This window comes from Thunnus maccoyii, chromosome 1 (genome assembly GCF_910596095.1).
Source record: "Thunnus maccoyii chromosome 1, fThuMac1.1, whole genome shotgun sequence".
Classification (NCBI taxonomy): domain Eukaryota; kingdom Metazoa; phylum Chordata; class Actinopteri; order Scombriformes; family Scombridae; genus Thunnus; species Thunnus maccoyii.
Genome location: NC_056533.1, coordinates 27,963,162 through 27,979,035, shown reverse-complemented (window position 1 = coordinate 27,979,035; position 15,874 = coordinate 27,963,162). Strand labels below are relative to the sequence as shown.

General features: G+C 43.1%; 1 protein-coding gene across 11 annotated transcripts in view; it reads left to right on the top strand.

Moving 5' to 3' along the window:
• Positions 1–15,874, top strand: part of baz2ba (bromodomain adjacent to zinc finger domain, 2Ba) — a 76,439-nt gene that overhangs the window by 38,003 nt on the left and 22,562 nt on the right. For 10 of the 11 annotated variants that reach the window (XM_042407505.1, XM_042407461.1, XM_042407529.1 and 7 more), the window contains exons 3-10: positions 5,415–5,606; positions 9,410–9,601; positions 9,726–9,887; positions 10,490–10,686; positions 10,783–10,995; positions 11,287–11,925; positions 13,770–14,538; positions 14,993–15,262. In XM_042407505.1, coding sequence (XP_042263439.1) covers positions 5,417–5,606; positions 9,410–9,601; positions 9,726–9,887; positions 10,490–10,686; positions 10,783–10,995; positions 11,287–11,925; positions 13,770–14,538; positions 14,993–15,262 — 2,632 coding nt within the window. In that variant the 5' untranslated portion in view covers positions 5,415–5,416. The remainder of the gene's footprint in view (positions 1–5,414; positions 5,607–9,409; positions 9,602–9,725; positions 9,888–10,489; positions 10,687–10,782; positions 10,996–11,286; positions 11,926–13,769; positions 14,539–14,992; positions 15,263–15,874) is intronic. The other variant, XM_042407481.1, reaches the window with a different exon arrangement.

The following is a 15,874-nucleotide window of genomic DNA, read 5'->3' as shown; positions in this document are numbered from 1 at the left end:
GCACAATTTCTGTTATGACTGTTTAGAGGTGAAGCATGATATTATACAGTATATACTGTCTCTTTAAATGTTCTCTTAGTAGATGTTTGACTCTGGACAAAGGTTGTCACTTAATTTTTGCCAAGACGCCTGGTTATGTCATTTCCTGGCCATCGAGGTGTGTGCAGGGAGGGGAGGGATGAAGGGAGAAGAAAAGGGGTCAAGCAAGCTTGTGCGTGCACTCCGCTATAAGCAAGATGATCTTTCTCAATTAGTGTTCATTGCCAACAAGCATGCAAAGTACAAACATCCACATCCATATGCACATGTCGTGCCTACAAAAACACACCCACACGAACATACACAAACACAAAAAGAAATGGAAAGTTCAGACTCAGAGCAACAGCTACATAAAGCCAGAAATAAAAGCTGTTAAAGCTGATTCAGTCAGCTGTCAATGATCTTGCTTTTACAAGCACAACTGCGACAGAAAGTACGTTAGTGTGTGTGTGCGTGTGTGTGTGTGTGTGTGTGTGTGTGTGGCAATAACAGGGCATTTTAGTAATGAGTCATGACTGACGGTTTGTCACCCAGTAAGCAGAGGAGCCTTTGGATACTAGACAAGTACTAACCATTCTCAGGAGGAACTTCCTTATTTACTGGAAATGGTAATATAAAAACAAATCAATATGTTTTTACTGAGTAACGCTGAATGATGCAGAAGTTTTAAAAAGCAATGACTTCCATATGCTGATTAAACAAGAAGTGCTAATGGTTGATTACTCATACTGATCTCCTTTTTTGTTTTGTTTTGTTTTTTTTTTTTTTTTTACCAGTGACAGTCATAATGACACAACTGCTATGTTGACATTTGTCTTGTTAGCTGCTCGGAGCAGGACAGAGCTAAATAGAGGGTCTGTGTCGGACACAGTCGCAGATCACAACAAAATGCAGGGAGTAAGAGATCCAGAGGAGAGAGGGAACGTTACGGAAGCAGCGATGATACAGTTTTTGTCGGCTGCGGTAAGGAGAAAAAAGAAGGAGAGCTGGGAGCCACCGTGTGTCTTTGAATGGGGTCAGGGCATCACAGGGAATAATGCATCTCCCTTCTCTTGCGCCAGGCGCTCCTTCCATTACGGCTGGAGAAGAGACATTGTGTCCACACTCTGATTACCACTGATCCATGCTGATGACTCTGTTGGCGGATTATCTCAGTTAGTATCAGCCATCTGTTACTGTGTGTGTGTGTGTGTGTGTGTGTGTGTGTGTGTGTGTGTGTTCGTGTTGAAGGGGCAAGGAGGAAAAGGGGCAGGACTAAGACGCACAGGGGGTTGAATAGTTTGAGGTTGTGACACACACACACACACTTCTATAGGCACATGCATCGGCAGTTTTTTTTTTTGTAAAACCGCTGCACGCATAACTGAGCACAGTTACATACATGCACCACAAAACAAATGCATGCTGTAAGGCCATATACCATGAAACACAGGCCAATACGCAACCGCCAAACGCACACACTCCTGTATACAATTCTACCCTCCTCTCAGATGATACTGACATGTGAAGGCTCCTATATGAAGGCCACATGCAATCATAAAACCGCAGAGCTGTTTATAGCTACACTATCTCCTGAAGGGCCGTTGCATCCAACCACTATTAGCTGCACGCGTTGACAGCTGGGTGCTGTGTTGTATTTGTGGACGTGACTGTGAATCCGGCGCTGGAACACATCTTATAAATCATAGTTCAGCCATTAGCATAAATTCTCACTCTCCTTGCATCTGCGAGACCTGCTGTTTCTGGTTGCACCGCTCCTTGTTGATTGGTTGGTGTTGTTCAAGTCAAATTGATTTAGCCGTTCACGGAGATTATAACGCTTGCCTTATAACCGCCACTGTGGTGTGCCGTTAATTACCTATAAAATCAAGCTAATTCTGATGCTAAATCCATTTTAATTTCTCATAATTAAGTCAGGATTGGATCCTTAAATACCTTGGCGCTCCATTATTGTTGCAATCATTGTTGTGGCTGTGCATTTGGTGGTACATTGCCGAGCTCAATCTTATTATTGTTATTAGATTTAATTGCACTAAGTGATCAGTTTGTAGTTGTCGGAGGAAGATGGACTTGCCTCGCAGTCGTTTTTTTTCCCCCCGCTGTCCTTTCTCTCTCCATCTCTCATCCCCAGAAAGAGGCCCTTTGAGAGATTGTGAGAGATGAGAGGAGATGAGGGGGAGGGTAGCTCTGCTTTACACCTCTGCAAAGGAGGGATTGCTTTTTTGTTGTTTGTTAGGGGGGGAAATCAATTCTGTTCACATCATCACGATTTGACAAGGCGAGGCATTAAGTGCAGATATTGAGAAACGACAGGAACGGTTTACAGCCTGTCCTTCATCTTCTCCACTCTTTTCCTTTCGTCTGTCTGTTTTTTTTTTTCCCACAACAAAATCAGAGTATATTGTCTTTCTTATCCTTTTTCCCCCCTCAATCTTTGTATCTCTTTTTCTCTCTTTCTCTGTTTTTCTTTCTCCCTGAAAAGGTAGAGAATGATCCGCTTCACTTACCAGCTGACACCACATAAGCTCGCTCGTCCTCTGAGACACGAGCCTTTTGTTTTCATGTGCATTATGATAATTATGAAGGGCCACAGCTCCTCTCCATTTTCATCACACTTCTCATGATACTTACATTTTTTGTCAGGAGCAACCACGGGTATCACTCTTTTTTTTTTTTTTTATCTTGTGAAAGAATCCATTTTTTTCATGTTTTTTTTTCCACCCTAACCTGACATTTAAAGGGTGACAGCCGAAGTGAAGGAGCACAGAGTGTGACAGGCATTCATGCAACAAAATGTGACAGAGAGGTAACAGTTTTTGATTGGGATTATAATAAAACACTTAATCTTCACACAACCAGAAATCCACTAATTCTTGTAACATTAATTTATTTGCCATTCCGATTGATAATTTGTCTCTTTAGCCCACATCTCGTCACCTTGCGTGAGGGGCCATATGTAGGACCTTTGACCTTGCTCATAATTACACTACCGCCATCTTTTTCACTGCAGCAATGGCAGTCATGGCTGCCCAAGTCCGATGGCACACCAGCCTCCTCCCTGTGGACTGCAGCAGGTTTTCTTGTCATCCGTGCCTCTCGCTCTCCCTCTCCCTCTCCCCCTCTCTCTCTCTCTCTCTTTCTCTCTCCCACTCTCCCTCTCTCTTGTCAGTGTTGCTCCTGGCGAAAGGCTGATACTTGATATTCAGAGGATAGCAGCTTTTGTCTCAGAGATTTAATCAGTGGCTCTGCTCCCACTGCAGAGGAGAGAGGGAGGGAGGGTGGCGGAGGGGTGGCAGGAGAGAGGGGAAGGAAAGAGAGATGGAGGCAGAAACTGTTTATGTGTAATGACACAATAACAAAGCCTGCCTGTAAAACACAATCTGCAAACTGTGCTTTTGAAGGGGATTTTCAGTCCTGGATTAGTGTCAGGCAGAGGGATATGGAAAAGGAGAAGAGAGAAAAAGAGTCAGGTTGATGTGATAGACAGGGGAGGTGATTTTGTCTGTGTGTGTGTGTGTATGTGTGTGTGTGCAATGGGGGTTTAAATGTGTCAGTGTGTGTGTAAATTCATGTGTTTTGGTACCGTTTAGTGTTTATTTGGTTGCACAAGTTGGCGGCTGTGTGGACACAGCCACATTGTGTTCTCGTTTGTAAGCAAAAGGGGATTAAAGTTGAATAATGTAAGTAAAATATTTGGCTGCAGAATGGCCAAATGTTTCTTGTAAGGGTTTATGTTGTTGGTTGCTTGATAATGGCTGGCATGACGACTCTGTGAGATTCGTAATGGAAAGCTGCTGTGTTGGTTAATGCACCCGTCATTTAAAAGCCTCTCCATTTAGTTCTACTTCCAACTGAAAGGACTCAGGGAGCAATGTTGTCTTTAAAGGCCTCAAAGAGCTCTTAAATTTAAATGACATTCTTTTTCATCAAGGAGGTGTAAAGGGATCCTGGTTGTCAAACACAGGTGTGCGTGAGTGTGTGTGAGTTTGTTTGCACATGTGTGCTGGCGTATGAGTCTTAGGGAGGGAAAAGGAGGGGAAAAAAGCAAATAATGTGTTTTTTATTTCTGAGTTTTTCCACTAACCTTCGTCACTCCAAACTAGAGGTCTTCACGGGTCCAAAATGTTGGACCCGACCCAAACAGACCCGTGGAAAACCTACCTGAAACTGATGTGCAGAAATTAATTTTCAAAAAGAGAGACCTGACCTGAATAGACCCGGACACAATAGACCCGATCCAAAATGCGGTCGACTCAAACAGACCTGAACAGAGAGGGAACATAAACACCGGCAGCGGCCTGATGCGCTATCAATTAATTCCATCAATTAGCAAGCGGCCGCGGTGGGAAAGAGCAGCAATATTATAATAATAATAATTCCCTAAGAACGAATGTAAAGTCATAGAATCAAAAATGATTTGTTTATATGCTTCAAACACAGATAACATATAATATAATAACTAAAAATCCTTCTCTACCTCCTGTACCAGCAATAAAACCTTCTGTTGCCTACTGGGTGTCAGACAGACAAAAGACAATATTCTGACCTATTTACTCTTTATTTTATTTAATATAAATTAATAATAAATGTAATATCTGTGAATCAAATTCTAAAATCAATTCAACAGCATAAATCTTGTATCTTGTAGATTTTCTTAAAATAAGTTCATCTTCAGTTCCCTTTTCAGAACCATTCTCTCATGTATGTCGACTATTTGCATAAAACAGGAGCAAACAGCTGATGTTCCATTCGGTTTTTACCTCCTTGTTCTCTTTTTCCTTTTACTTGTTCTTCACGTCGATTCACTTCACAGTTTACATTCTCCTCTCACTCAAAACACATCGTTTTCTCCCGTGGTGATCGTGACATACCACATGATCAGAGCTGATACTGCATACACTCGGGTTGGTTCGGATCCACTTGGGTATTTGACCTAGAACCGAGTGGACCCTCTACTCCAAACATCCTACTTCAGCTTCAACAAGAGCGAGTTCTCTTTAACGGTGCCTGCCCTGCTGCAGACCACGTTCTCTCTGGTGTTTTTCTTGCATCAAAATGTAAAACTTGCTTTGTTGTCCTGTATCAGAGTCCTTAAAGATGTTATCCTCCTTCCTACCCCATATAGAATCAATAGAGGCTGGGAGCCAGTGAGCATGGCTAAATAGAAATATTGTTCAGGGGAAGTGAGATGTGAAAGGAAAAGTGTCAGGAGATGTGTGTGCGTGTGTGCATGTGTGTGTGTGTGTGTGTGCGTGTGTGTGCTAGAATATGTTGTGTATGTGTGACAGTATGTATTTGTGTGTGTGTGTGTGTATATGTGTGTGGGTGGGTGTGCTTTGCTATTGTAACCCTGCTGATTGGATTGTGTTTGACAGATATGGAGTCTGGAGAGCGGCTGGCCTCCCCTGTGCCCACCCTGTCTGCTGCTCGCACCTCCTCCCCTGCGGCCTCTTCCTCCTCCTCCTCCTCCTCCTCCTCTTCTTCCTCTTCGTCATCCCCTGCGCCCCACTCTAAGAGCAGCCTGGCCCCGAGCCCCTCAGCACTGGGATCCGCACTCAGCACCTCTGGTAAGAATCACTCTTTCTGTCCACCTGTCGATCTTCTTTCTCTCTAAAACCATGCGTGCAAAAATACCAGCACACGTTGCAAACAGTTTCCATGTAACCATAAAAAAAAAACAAACATGCCGAATATGGTCACCTTCATGTCTTGATAGCATTCAGAATCCTCCTCATTTCTTTACCATGAAAAATGAGTTTCCTCCCGTATTAATTATACAGTTATTTTGCAGCCTGTGTGAATACACCTCTCTCCCAGCTACAAGGATTTTTTTTTCCTGACAGCTTGGGTTGCAATTGAAAAGCTGCTGCATTAATGAATCCCAAACAATTAGGGGGCTCTTTTGTGTGAGAAACACACACATGCTTCGCCATGTCTCCTGACAACCTTCAGCTCTCTGGCTCCAGCTGCCTCAGAGTCAGGCTCAGCACGACACTGTGCATGCATGTGTGTGTATGTGTGTGTGTGTGTGTGTGTTTGTGAGTGAGAGAGAGAGAGAGAGAGAAAGAGAGAGAGAGAGCTTCTGCCTGCATGATTTAACATTTGTCAGCCACTCAGTGTCTAGTCAGTCCTGTCCAGCATCCAGCCTCCTTTCTATGTATTGGTCAAAGCCATTAGGCAAAGAGGAGTGTATATGTTTGGTGTGTGTGCATGTGTGTGTGTGTGTGTATGTGTGTGTGTGTGTGTGTGTGTGTTTGTGTTTGTATCTCTGTGTGTTTTTCAAATATCCCTTGTGAGAGTGAGTGAATCATTTGCTCATGCTCTCTTTCTCCTCATCTCTTAATGTCTTGCTGTTTTTTCATAGGCCTGCTATAGACACACACACACACACAACACACACACACACACACACACACACAAAGATTGCACTGAGCAGGAAAGAGCATGTATCCAGCTCTCTCCATGATTGTTGTGTTTTCTCTCTGTTACAAGAAGAGGAAGAAGGAAAGAGTAAAATAAAACCCCTTGTTTTGTCCTCCATCTCCTTAGTGTTGCCCCAAAGAAGAAGCCATTAGGAGCGTCTCCTCCTTATGCATTATACATCCCCCTTATCCCTCTGTGCCATTACGTGTGCTCAGATTTTGTAGATAAGCGATTTTGGACTGAGCGTCAAATGAAATGCTGAGAGGCAGGCTGTTAGCTCTGAACTTCTGCTGCGCTTTGTGAGAATCAAGCCAGCCATTTCTTTTGTATAAAATGCCTTTTCCAGTGTGCGGACTGTAACTCAAACATATACATAGATATAAACTGAAAGAGTTGCTTTCCCCACATCTTAGCATCATTAGAAGGAAAAACATTCTCAGCCCAAACAACAAGAATATGTCAAGTGTATTGTGTAAGCAGGTAACATCAGTAATTATGCATTGCAGAGATACAGTATCATCAGAGAATGTGCAGGCATTGATTCAAGGTTCTTTGCCAATGTGCCAATAACACTTCAGAAAAAAAAAAATCTGAAGAACATTAAAATGAGCATGGACTTTATGTGTTTGTGTGCATGCGCGTGTGTGTCATTGATGAGGATATCACTTGGAGAATAAAAGCTGATCGGTGCTCGTAGCACTCTCTCCTTCTGGGATCAACTCACGGATGCAATTAACTTAAATCTGTCTGTGGAAATTTGATTGACTGCAACAAACAACAAATTAATCCCCCTTCGGCAGCATCCAAACATGAAAAAAGCAGGCGGTGCAGTTTGTCAGAGTGGAGGAAGGATTGAAACAGAATGAGAAAGAGGGCGAGGGAGAGAGAGAGAGAGAGAGAGAGACAGTGAGAGAGAGAGAGAGAGAGTAGGTAATCCTAGGTATGTCTTTCCTGTGCTTCTTTCTCGCTTCAAATTTTAGATTTAATTATTCGCCTTCTGGAAGCCTGCATTAATATTGAAAAGGCATTTGCAGATGTCACTTTGTGTTGCCTGGAAAGGAAAGGGGTGTGCAGTGGGGGGTGGGGGGGTGTTGGGGTGCTGGGGGAGAGGTGGGCACCCCAGGCACAAGTGAATGCTGTGGCTGGCCTTTCTGGGGGTTGCACTGCAGTCGTTTATCTTCGTATCCGCTAGCTGACGCTGGCAAGGCGGGCTCTACATATTCAGCATGTTCTAATGACATTCAAAAGGCAGATTTTGCTGTCTTGTGGTAGAGGGGGGCCTTGAAGCCAACACAAAGGGCTATACTCCTATACGTCACACTGCTGGCACGCTGGCAAGGCTTTGTTTCTTGCCACATAACCACATGCAGTTTGATTCTCGCTTAAAAATAGTCTCTGAGATGTATATATAGAATCATGTTCATTTACAGCCTTCTTGGCTGTTTTGGTATTGAACATACATAACTGCCCCTGCTGTGTAAAGTCTCCCTCTAGATAATTAGATCCCAGACTGCATTAGTTCAAAAAACACTGTGTTTCAGTGTCACTCTGTTTTACATTTCTGTGGTGTGTGCAAGTGTATAGTAGTTTGACATTTTCATCAGCACCGTGCACAACACTTTCCTTTTCTTCAGTCATCACTTTTTTGCATGTGTATTACTTGGCTTATGCAGAGGCATCAAGCAGGCTTGCTCTCCTTTTCTGGAATAGAAATTGAATTTGCATGAAATATGCTCACACCAAATTGCATCTGACTCTGGGAGGAGGTAATACGTGGCAGTCGCCCCTGCCAGAAATGATTGTGCTCAGGAAAACGCTAGAAGATGATGATGTTGATGAAGTATTCTTCTGTGCTGAAATTGAATACCAAAAGGATAGAAAGAGGTTAGCTTTTTACACCTTATACACACACTTCTTATTCTCACTTAGAATATCCAGTCTTTGTCACAGCGCAGTATATTCTGACGCTCAGTCTAAATGGAAGAAGTATCAATACACAAATAGTCCAGTGCTTAAATTGGATTATGGCAAAATGCTCTGTAATTTCAATCTTTTATTGTATAGACATAAGCATCATGCAGAAGCAATAGACTGCCTGTCATATACTTGTAGACACTGCAGTTACCTTTTAAATTTAAGTTCAGTGCGCACTCAGTGAAAGTTGAAACGTAAGTTAATACTTACACAAATAGAGGTAAGTTGTTCTGTATTTAATTCTTCTAGAGTCAGGTGGATAAGAAGCGACAGTTTCAAAAGCTGTTTAAATCAAGTTTTTTTTTCTCTTATATCAAGTGATGTAATTCGAGAGCAATGTTCTGAGTCCGCACAAATAAACATATACAGTACAAAACAAAAAGTAGGCCAATAAGCGGTGCTAAAGGTGCAATAAACAACTGTCAGCTGTCCTTAAATTGCACTTTATGGAAGAAAATAATTGTTAAATATGTACAAATAGTGAAATTAAGTCAGAAGTGAGTATTTTTAGACTCTAGAGTTCAAAGCAAAATTCACCTCCTGTATGGAATTCATCTTTTAATCCTAAAATACGGGACTGTTCAGTCAGTATCTGTGTATGTGAAGAGCTCTCTGTCTCCTAGAGCTTGAATACTGGGAATTATCAAGAAAATATGCTGTTATAAGTATCAACTAAAAAACTCTGTTAACAAATCAGTATCCCACTAACTGTGAAAGAAGCAGGTTTATGTTAATTCTTGTTTTAAGATGTGGTGGAAACTCAAAGGTCGAACTGTCAAATAGTCATTGCTCTTTTATGGAACAGAGGAGAGCGTGTGTTTATTAAGAAATGGAATAAGTCAAAAGCTGTGAACTTTTCTCCACTTTTTGCTCTTTACCGTTTGCCAGTGTGTTGTCATACACAAGTATTTGTTATGGATTGCATTTGAAAACATTTGAACACGTCCTCCTCTTTGGTTTGGATTAATCTCAGGCCGTCTGTTTGGAGCAGCAGGAGAGCAGCCCTTCATTGGCTCCACATTGTCAAGTGCCTTTCCTCTGGTCAACCACCCAGCCTTCGGAGCCATCTACACTGCCGCAGCAGGCAGGCCTGAGTTTGGAGGCTTGGGCTCCCTTGGCATGTCAGCTGCTCTGGCTGCCCACCCCCAGCTAGGAGCCCTCTCTGGTGAGACGGGGACTTCAAGATTGGAGAACGGGGGGTGTGGGGGAAGCAATTATTTGCTAAATGGGTATGTTTCTACAATTCACTCCCTCTCTTGTTTTCTCTTGTACTGTCTCCTCTCCAACAGAGTGGTGGCGAGCTGCTGAAGCCCATGGACGGGGAGCTGCTGCCTTTCTCCCTTCTTTCATCGGCTTCCCTCCATTCTTCACCCCCCATATCCAGCCCAACCACAGCGCCAGTCCTGTTCAGATCAGGATGCCCAGCAAGAACAGCCATGCTCCACCTAAAGGTACGGCACTGTCAAAAAGACCCTTATACTGATCCCTACAGTTCACTTACAAACACTTACAGACAACATGAAAACATGATTCTTCTCAGTATCATCCTGTCATATGTATAATGCTTTCTTTTGAAGTATTAATGAATTACTTTTGTAAGAGATACTGTGACTTTGCACTGAGAATAAACAACCTAACCTTCTCTCTCTCCTCTCCCACTGATCTCAATATGTGTGTTCTCGTTTTCTTCCACAACCTAAACCCACTTTGGCCTGTGATGAGATTTCTCCTTTTCTAGACAAATTTAATGACTTTCAGTCCTCACTTAGTGATTCTGTCAACCCCTCTCTCCCGCCCTTTCCCTTGTGTTCCCTCTCGTAATCTCTGTTTCTTGCACTATTTTAATTTCACTGTATCTTTTAATTTATCTTTTATTATGTAAACCACTCATGTTGGGCTTGTGTGTTTCGCAGCCAGCATGTTTGATGAGATACATGTATAAATCAATATTTTTAGTAGTCTCATTGCATTCTGCACTTAGTGCCAGATATTTCATTATCCTGTGTAGGAAAGTTCTCTGTTGATTTGAAACCAAAGTCTTTTGTGTTTCTAGGGGTGAATGGGGCAGTAAATGGCAGTGGAGTCTGTCCTCCCACCACACAATCGGGAAGCTTTTCTGCAAGTCCGGCCCCTGTCCAGACATCGACCAAGCCAACCAAAAGTGCAGAGCCCTCCAATAGTCACCGTAGCAGCCCTCAGAATGACCCAGCAGAGATGGCGGAAAAGCAGATCCAAAAACCTAAAGAGAGGGTCAGTAATGGGTTTTAGAAACTCTACAATTTGAAACACAGAGCTTAAGCTTTTATACAGTGAGGATGATTCTTGAATTTTTTTTTCTTATCTCAGAAGCCACGCAAGAAGGCAGTAGACACTTCTGTGGTGAGCAACAGTGAATCAGGCACATCTTCAGACAGCTCAAGTGACGGGTCCCTCAGCAGTGATCTGGAAGACCTTGCAGAGGATGATGAAGACGATGATGATGACGATGAGGACGACGAAGAAGAAGACAAGCAGAGTGAATTGTCAGACTCTGAGAAGCGGACAAAGAAGAAATCAAAGGTAAAGAAGAGCAGTAAATAATCAGGGGGAAAAATTTTTTTTTTGTTAAACTAAAATAATGACTTATAGAGACAAAGGGTGTCATTTGTGTGCGGGTGCACAAAGCAGGAAACACAGCACGAAGCCAGCATGCCCTTGGCCTCACTGGTCATGGCACACTTGACTGCACTGAGGGCCCAGTGCCTTCATTCACTAAAACACAGCCCAAATGTTGAATGAATTAAAATAAATTATCATACCATAAGGCTATTCTTTGTTTCAACAGTTTTTTTTATTTCATTTGCTCCACAGGTTTTGATACCAAGCACTGGAACCGCTAAGACTGACAGACCACTCTCTGGGGTTTCCACAGCGGAGCCCCAGGACAAGAAAGACAACCAGACCCAGAAGGTCTCCTCCAACCCCCCAACCCTCGTGCCCCTACCCTGCTCTGTCTCCCCTCCTGCCCTGTCCCAAGCCTCACCACTGGCTCTGCACAGCTCCAGGTCCCGGACAGAGGGGCCACAGCAACACTTCAGTGTGATTCAGTCCACTGGCCTGGCTGCCAACTCAAAGCCCCTGGCTCTCCTCACTCAGCCCCGTAGGGAGTCTGCACCGTCTTCCTCCCCCATAGCCCTCACCACATCTCCAAAGGCACTCTCCAGCAGTGCCTCTCCCAAACCTCCCAAACTGCTGCCTTCCTCCTCCCCCCAGCACCTGCCTCTCTCCCTCTGCTCCTCCCCCAAGCCTCTCTCTGTGCCCTCTCCACCCCGTTCGACTCTCCCACTGTCTACCTCCCCGAAACCTTTTGGTTTGACCTCATCTGTAACAACCTCCCAGAAGTCCTCGCAGAAGCCACGTCAGCACGCTGCTCCTGGCACTGCCAAAGCCAACAGGAGGAAAATGTTGGAAGCCTCACTTGCGCAGATCAATGAGTTCAGGCTCAAACAGGTAAGCCAACCTAAAACAACAGTTGAATAATGTTATTTCTTACAACATTTATCCACACAAATGACACACATATGTCACAGTGCGTATTACTGTGAGAGAGAGACATTTAACCTTTCAGACATTTCCCCTAAATGAGATGACAGTGAAATATATTATCCACTGGATCTGACTGTGGAGTTATCTTTCCCTCTTTTTCTTCATCTATACCACATGATAACCAGCACTTTTTTTTAATCTGGTGTTCATTTACCATAACACAAAATCCAAGCAGCCTGCAGACAGCTACAGAACTGTTGCTGGTGAAGCTGCACACTAAATTTGAAAATGAAATCATAACATTGACTGTTGCAGTTTCTCATTCACAAGAAACTGGAATTTTGTATCAGAGGGAATCATGATCTAAAGGGCCTCTTTAGAATTACAGCATGGCCATGAGCAAACTCTTACGACTGTAGTTGAACATCAGAGATTTAATTTGTATATAGCTGAGGAGGCAGTACTTAAGAGTAAACTTGTAGGGCACTGGGATTGGATGCAGAAATACAACCAGACATTAAAGAAATGTATAAATTTTGCATGAAAGTCTGCCATCTGGGAGAGGAAAGGGTCTAGACTATAAATAACTGAATGTTTTGTCATTGTGTGCAGTAGTTATTGGCTATATACGTACAAATAAGTTATTGTTGAAGTGAAATGAAAATTAGGAATGTTCAAATCTTTCAGTGTGCAGCCATTTGTCTTTGATATCCTCCAGCTTTGCACAGAGTAGTGCGATAGCTTCACAAGTTATTCTAGTATTTAGAAAAGTGTTTTTTATAGATCTGTATGGTACTGGTGGAACAGTGTTTGTGTTTGTGCCCAAGTTATAGCTCTCTCACATCTTAACCTTAAAGCTATTACAATCCAAATATAGTGCTCTATGATCTATGTGTTTCTGTGGTTTGCCTTATGTTTTTCACACTTTTCGTTTATAGTAGTTACAGACAATCAGCTGCTACAAAGATTAGCCTGTTGATAAAAAGGTTAATGCTTTGAGTTTCATTATCATTCTGAGGCAGACTTTGGCTCTGTAGACACGCTACTGTATTATTTATGTTTTTTGTCAGCCCAGATAAAATGGTATAAAAGTTGACACTTTTCTTCCTTTTTACTACAAAATACAGTTTAATCAGATGAAATATGAACGATAGCAAAGTAATCAATAAGCTAAACCTATTGAGATCAGCTTATTCTGTGAAAATCATTTCCCTTTTTCTGTTTTACCAGCACCGAGAAGTTTACAACGAACTAAATTCCCCTTGTGGTTTCAGCACTGTTACTGTATTTCATGGTCTGTGAAATTGATTTGTTTCACTTCATATCACATCCAGTTGAAAGTGCAACGTTAAAGTCTAACCTGCTTTTGCTTAAACACAGATTGAACCAAACTTGTCATCAGTGTAAAAAGGCAAACATGCCCAGCTGCATGATGATAATGATGACGGAGCTTTTCAAATGTGAAGACAAATAATTACAATTTTAGAGAGATACTCAGTGTCTCTTTTTGTGAACTTGGCTGAGTACAATGCCTTTGGTTATTGCATTTATGTTCTTTTTGTTTCCCAGAAAGGAGCTTAGACACAGTTAACTGTACCAGTGTTCGGCATTGTAATTTTGTCACCTGCTCAAACAATCAACAGTGATGCGAACTGACAGCTAGAGCAACTCCACTTTGTCCCATTTCTTTTCAAATTTTTTTTCTAACCTTTCTTTGTTCCTCTTATTTTGCTTTTCCCTCCCCCTCCCTGCCCTTGACTCCCTGCCTCTCCTCGTTCTCTCCCTCTCTCCTCCTCCTCTATTCCCAGACTCTCATGTCCCAAGGGCAGACGTTCCCAGCTGAGCTAAAGAAGCAGCAGCAGGGGCCAAACAGGTCTCCCAAGAGGAAGTCTCTGTCTTCATCGCCATTGCCACCCGTTCCACCTCCTCCACCCCAGAACAATCACTCCAACCTCTTCCTATCGAGTGCCCTGCTGGGGCTTCCTGAACCCCATCACCCCAATGGAGTCATCCAAAGCACCACTCAGGACGCACCTTTGGCCCTCATCACCAAACCTCGCAAAGACTCTGCCTCTCAAGGCAAGTCCCCTCAGTGCGACTCTGATGCTGGGTCAATGCCTGTCAATCTGAGCACAGGGGCGAGTAGGACCCAAGCAACCGCCCAGGCTGGACTTCCGTCACAGCCCTCCACTACCTCACCCCATGCCACAGGCCATGGATCCCGAAAGAGCAAGACCCCCAAGGGTAAGGGACAGGCACCAGGGCTCGGACAGGGACAGGGACAGGGACAGGGACAAGCAGCAGACCCTTTAGCTGCCTGGAAGGGCTTCTCTCAGAACCACCTAGTACAGTCTCTAGTAGATTTGTTTCGTGGAGGAGAGCCCGGGATTGGGATTCCTGGAGTTAGCATCCCTGGAGTTGGAATTCCTGGGATGGGGATCCCTGGGACTTGTAACCCCACAGCTGGTCTCCCTGCTAACAAGGAATCTGATGACTCGGGAGATGATGATGATGATGATGAGGATGACGACCTTGAGGAAGAGGAGGATGAGGAGGACTCAGATGATAGTCTGTCAGGTTGGTACCTTCTTTGTACACAAGTAACTTTCACATTTAAATTAAGAGTTGACCATAAAATATTAACATTAGGACAGCGACTAATTATTATTTTCATCACTTTGGGATAATTTTACAATTTAATTCATTAATTATTGTGTTAATAAAATGTCGATCACAATTTCCTAAACTCAAGGTGACGTAATTAAAGTGCATGTTATGTCTGACAAACAGTCCTCAATTTAAAAATATTTGGTTTATTAGCACATAAGACGAAGAAAAGTAGCAAATCCTCACAATTGAGAAACTGTAACTGCATAGTGTTATTTAAGAAATCTGTTTTAAATCCTCGGAATACAACCTGCAAAAAAAATAAAAAATTAATTCAATCGCCATTTGTTTTGGTGAATTGATACCTCATTAATTTTAAACTATCAGCTCCTTAGCTACTTTGTGTCCTGGTTTCATATTTTAGAGTCTGATAGCAACTCAGACAGTGACATCTCTGGGAAGAAAGTGAAGGAGCTTAAGCTGCTGCCGTCTGGATCATCCAAGAAGGAGATGACACCCTGCAGGCTAACCAAAGGCCCAGAACTACTGAACACCTCAACTAATCACACAGCCACCAGCTGCTCCCCTCTCAACCTACAGGTCATCAAGACTCCCACCATTGTCACCAGCTCCAGTGCCTTGGCCTATCACAGCTCTCCAGGCTCTTCCTCCTACACTCTAGCCTCACCGTTAGGTAATGTGTTTAAAAATATGATGCAGAAAGGTGGTTTTCATGGGACCTCATGCTGGAAAAAGTTCTGAAAATAAGTCTTTGTTTTGATGTGCAGCAAAAGAGAGCGCATTTATAATTATGTATGAGAAGTTATAAGCGCTAAACTTAAATTTTGGTTATTTGGTTAAATGTGTCCAGTGCTGTTGCTGCTGTACCTCTCACTGTCTTATTGTGAGCAGCAGATGTTTGCTTTCATCACAAAGCCATATACAATACCACAAAGCAAGCTATAGTATACTGCAGAGGGCAGGCTTTGTTTACTTAAGGCTAGCCTCTGCTCTTGAATAACAGAATATCCCATCATCCTCAGATGATTGTGAAGAGCAATTGTTACTTTTTAGAGAGGCAGGAAGAGGGCCGTTGGTTGTCATGATCTAACCAGAGCTCCGAGATCCTGTAGAGGCATGCCTAAGAGCCCTGACAACTGGTTTGGCACAGCACTATCAATGCAAAGAGAATACCCAGATCAGAAAAAAACAGGACATATGTGTAGCTTGCCAGGAATGTTCCAAGCAGACATTCCTGTCTTTCCCCTTGCTGTAGGTAATTTTCTTTTCTCTTCTGCTTTTTTAA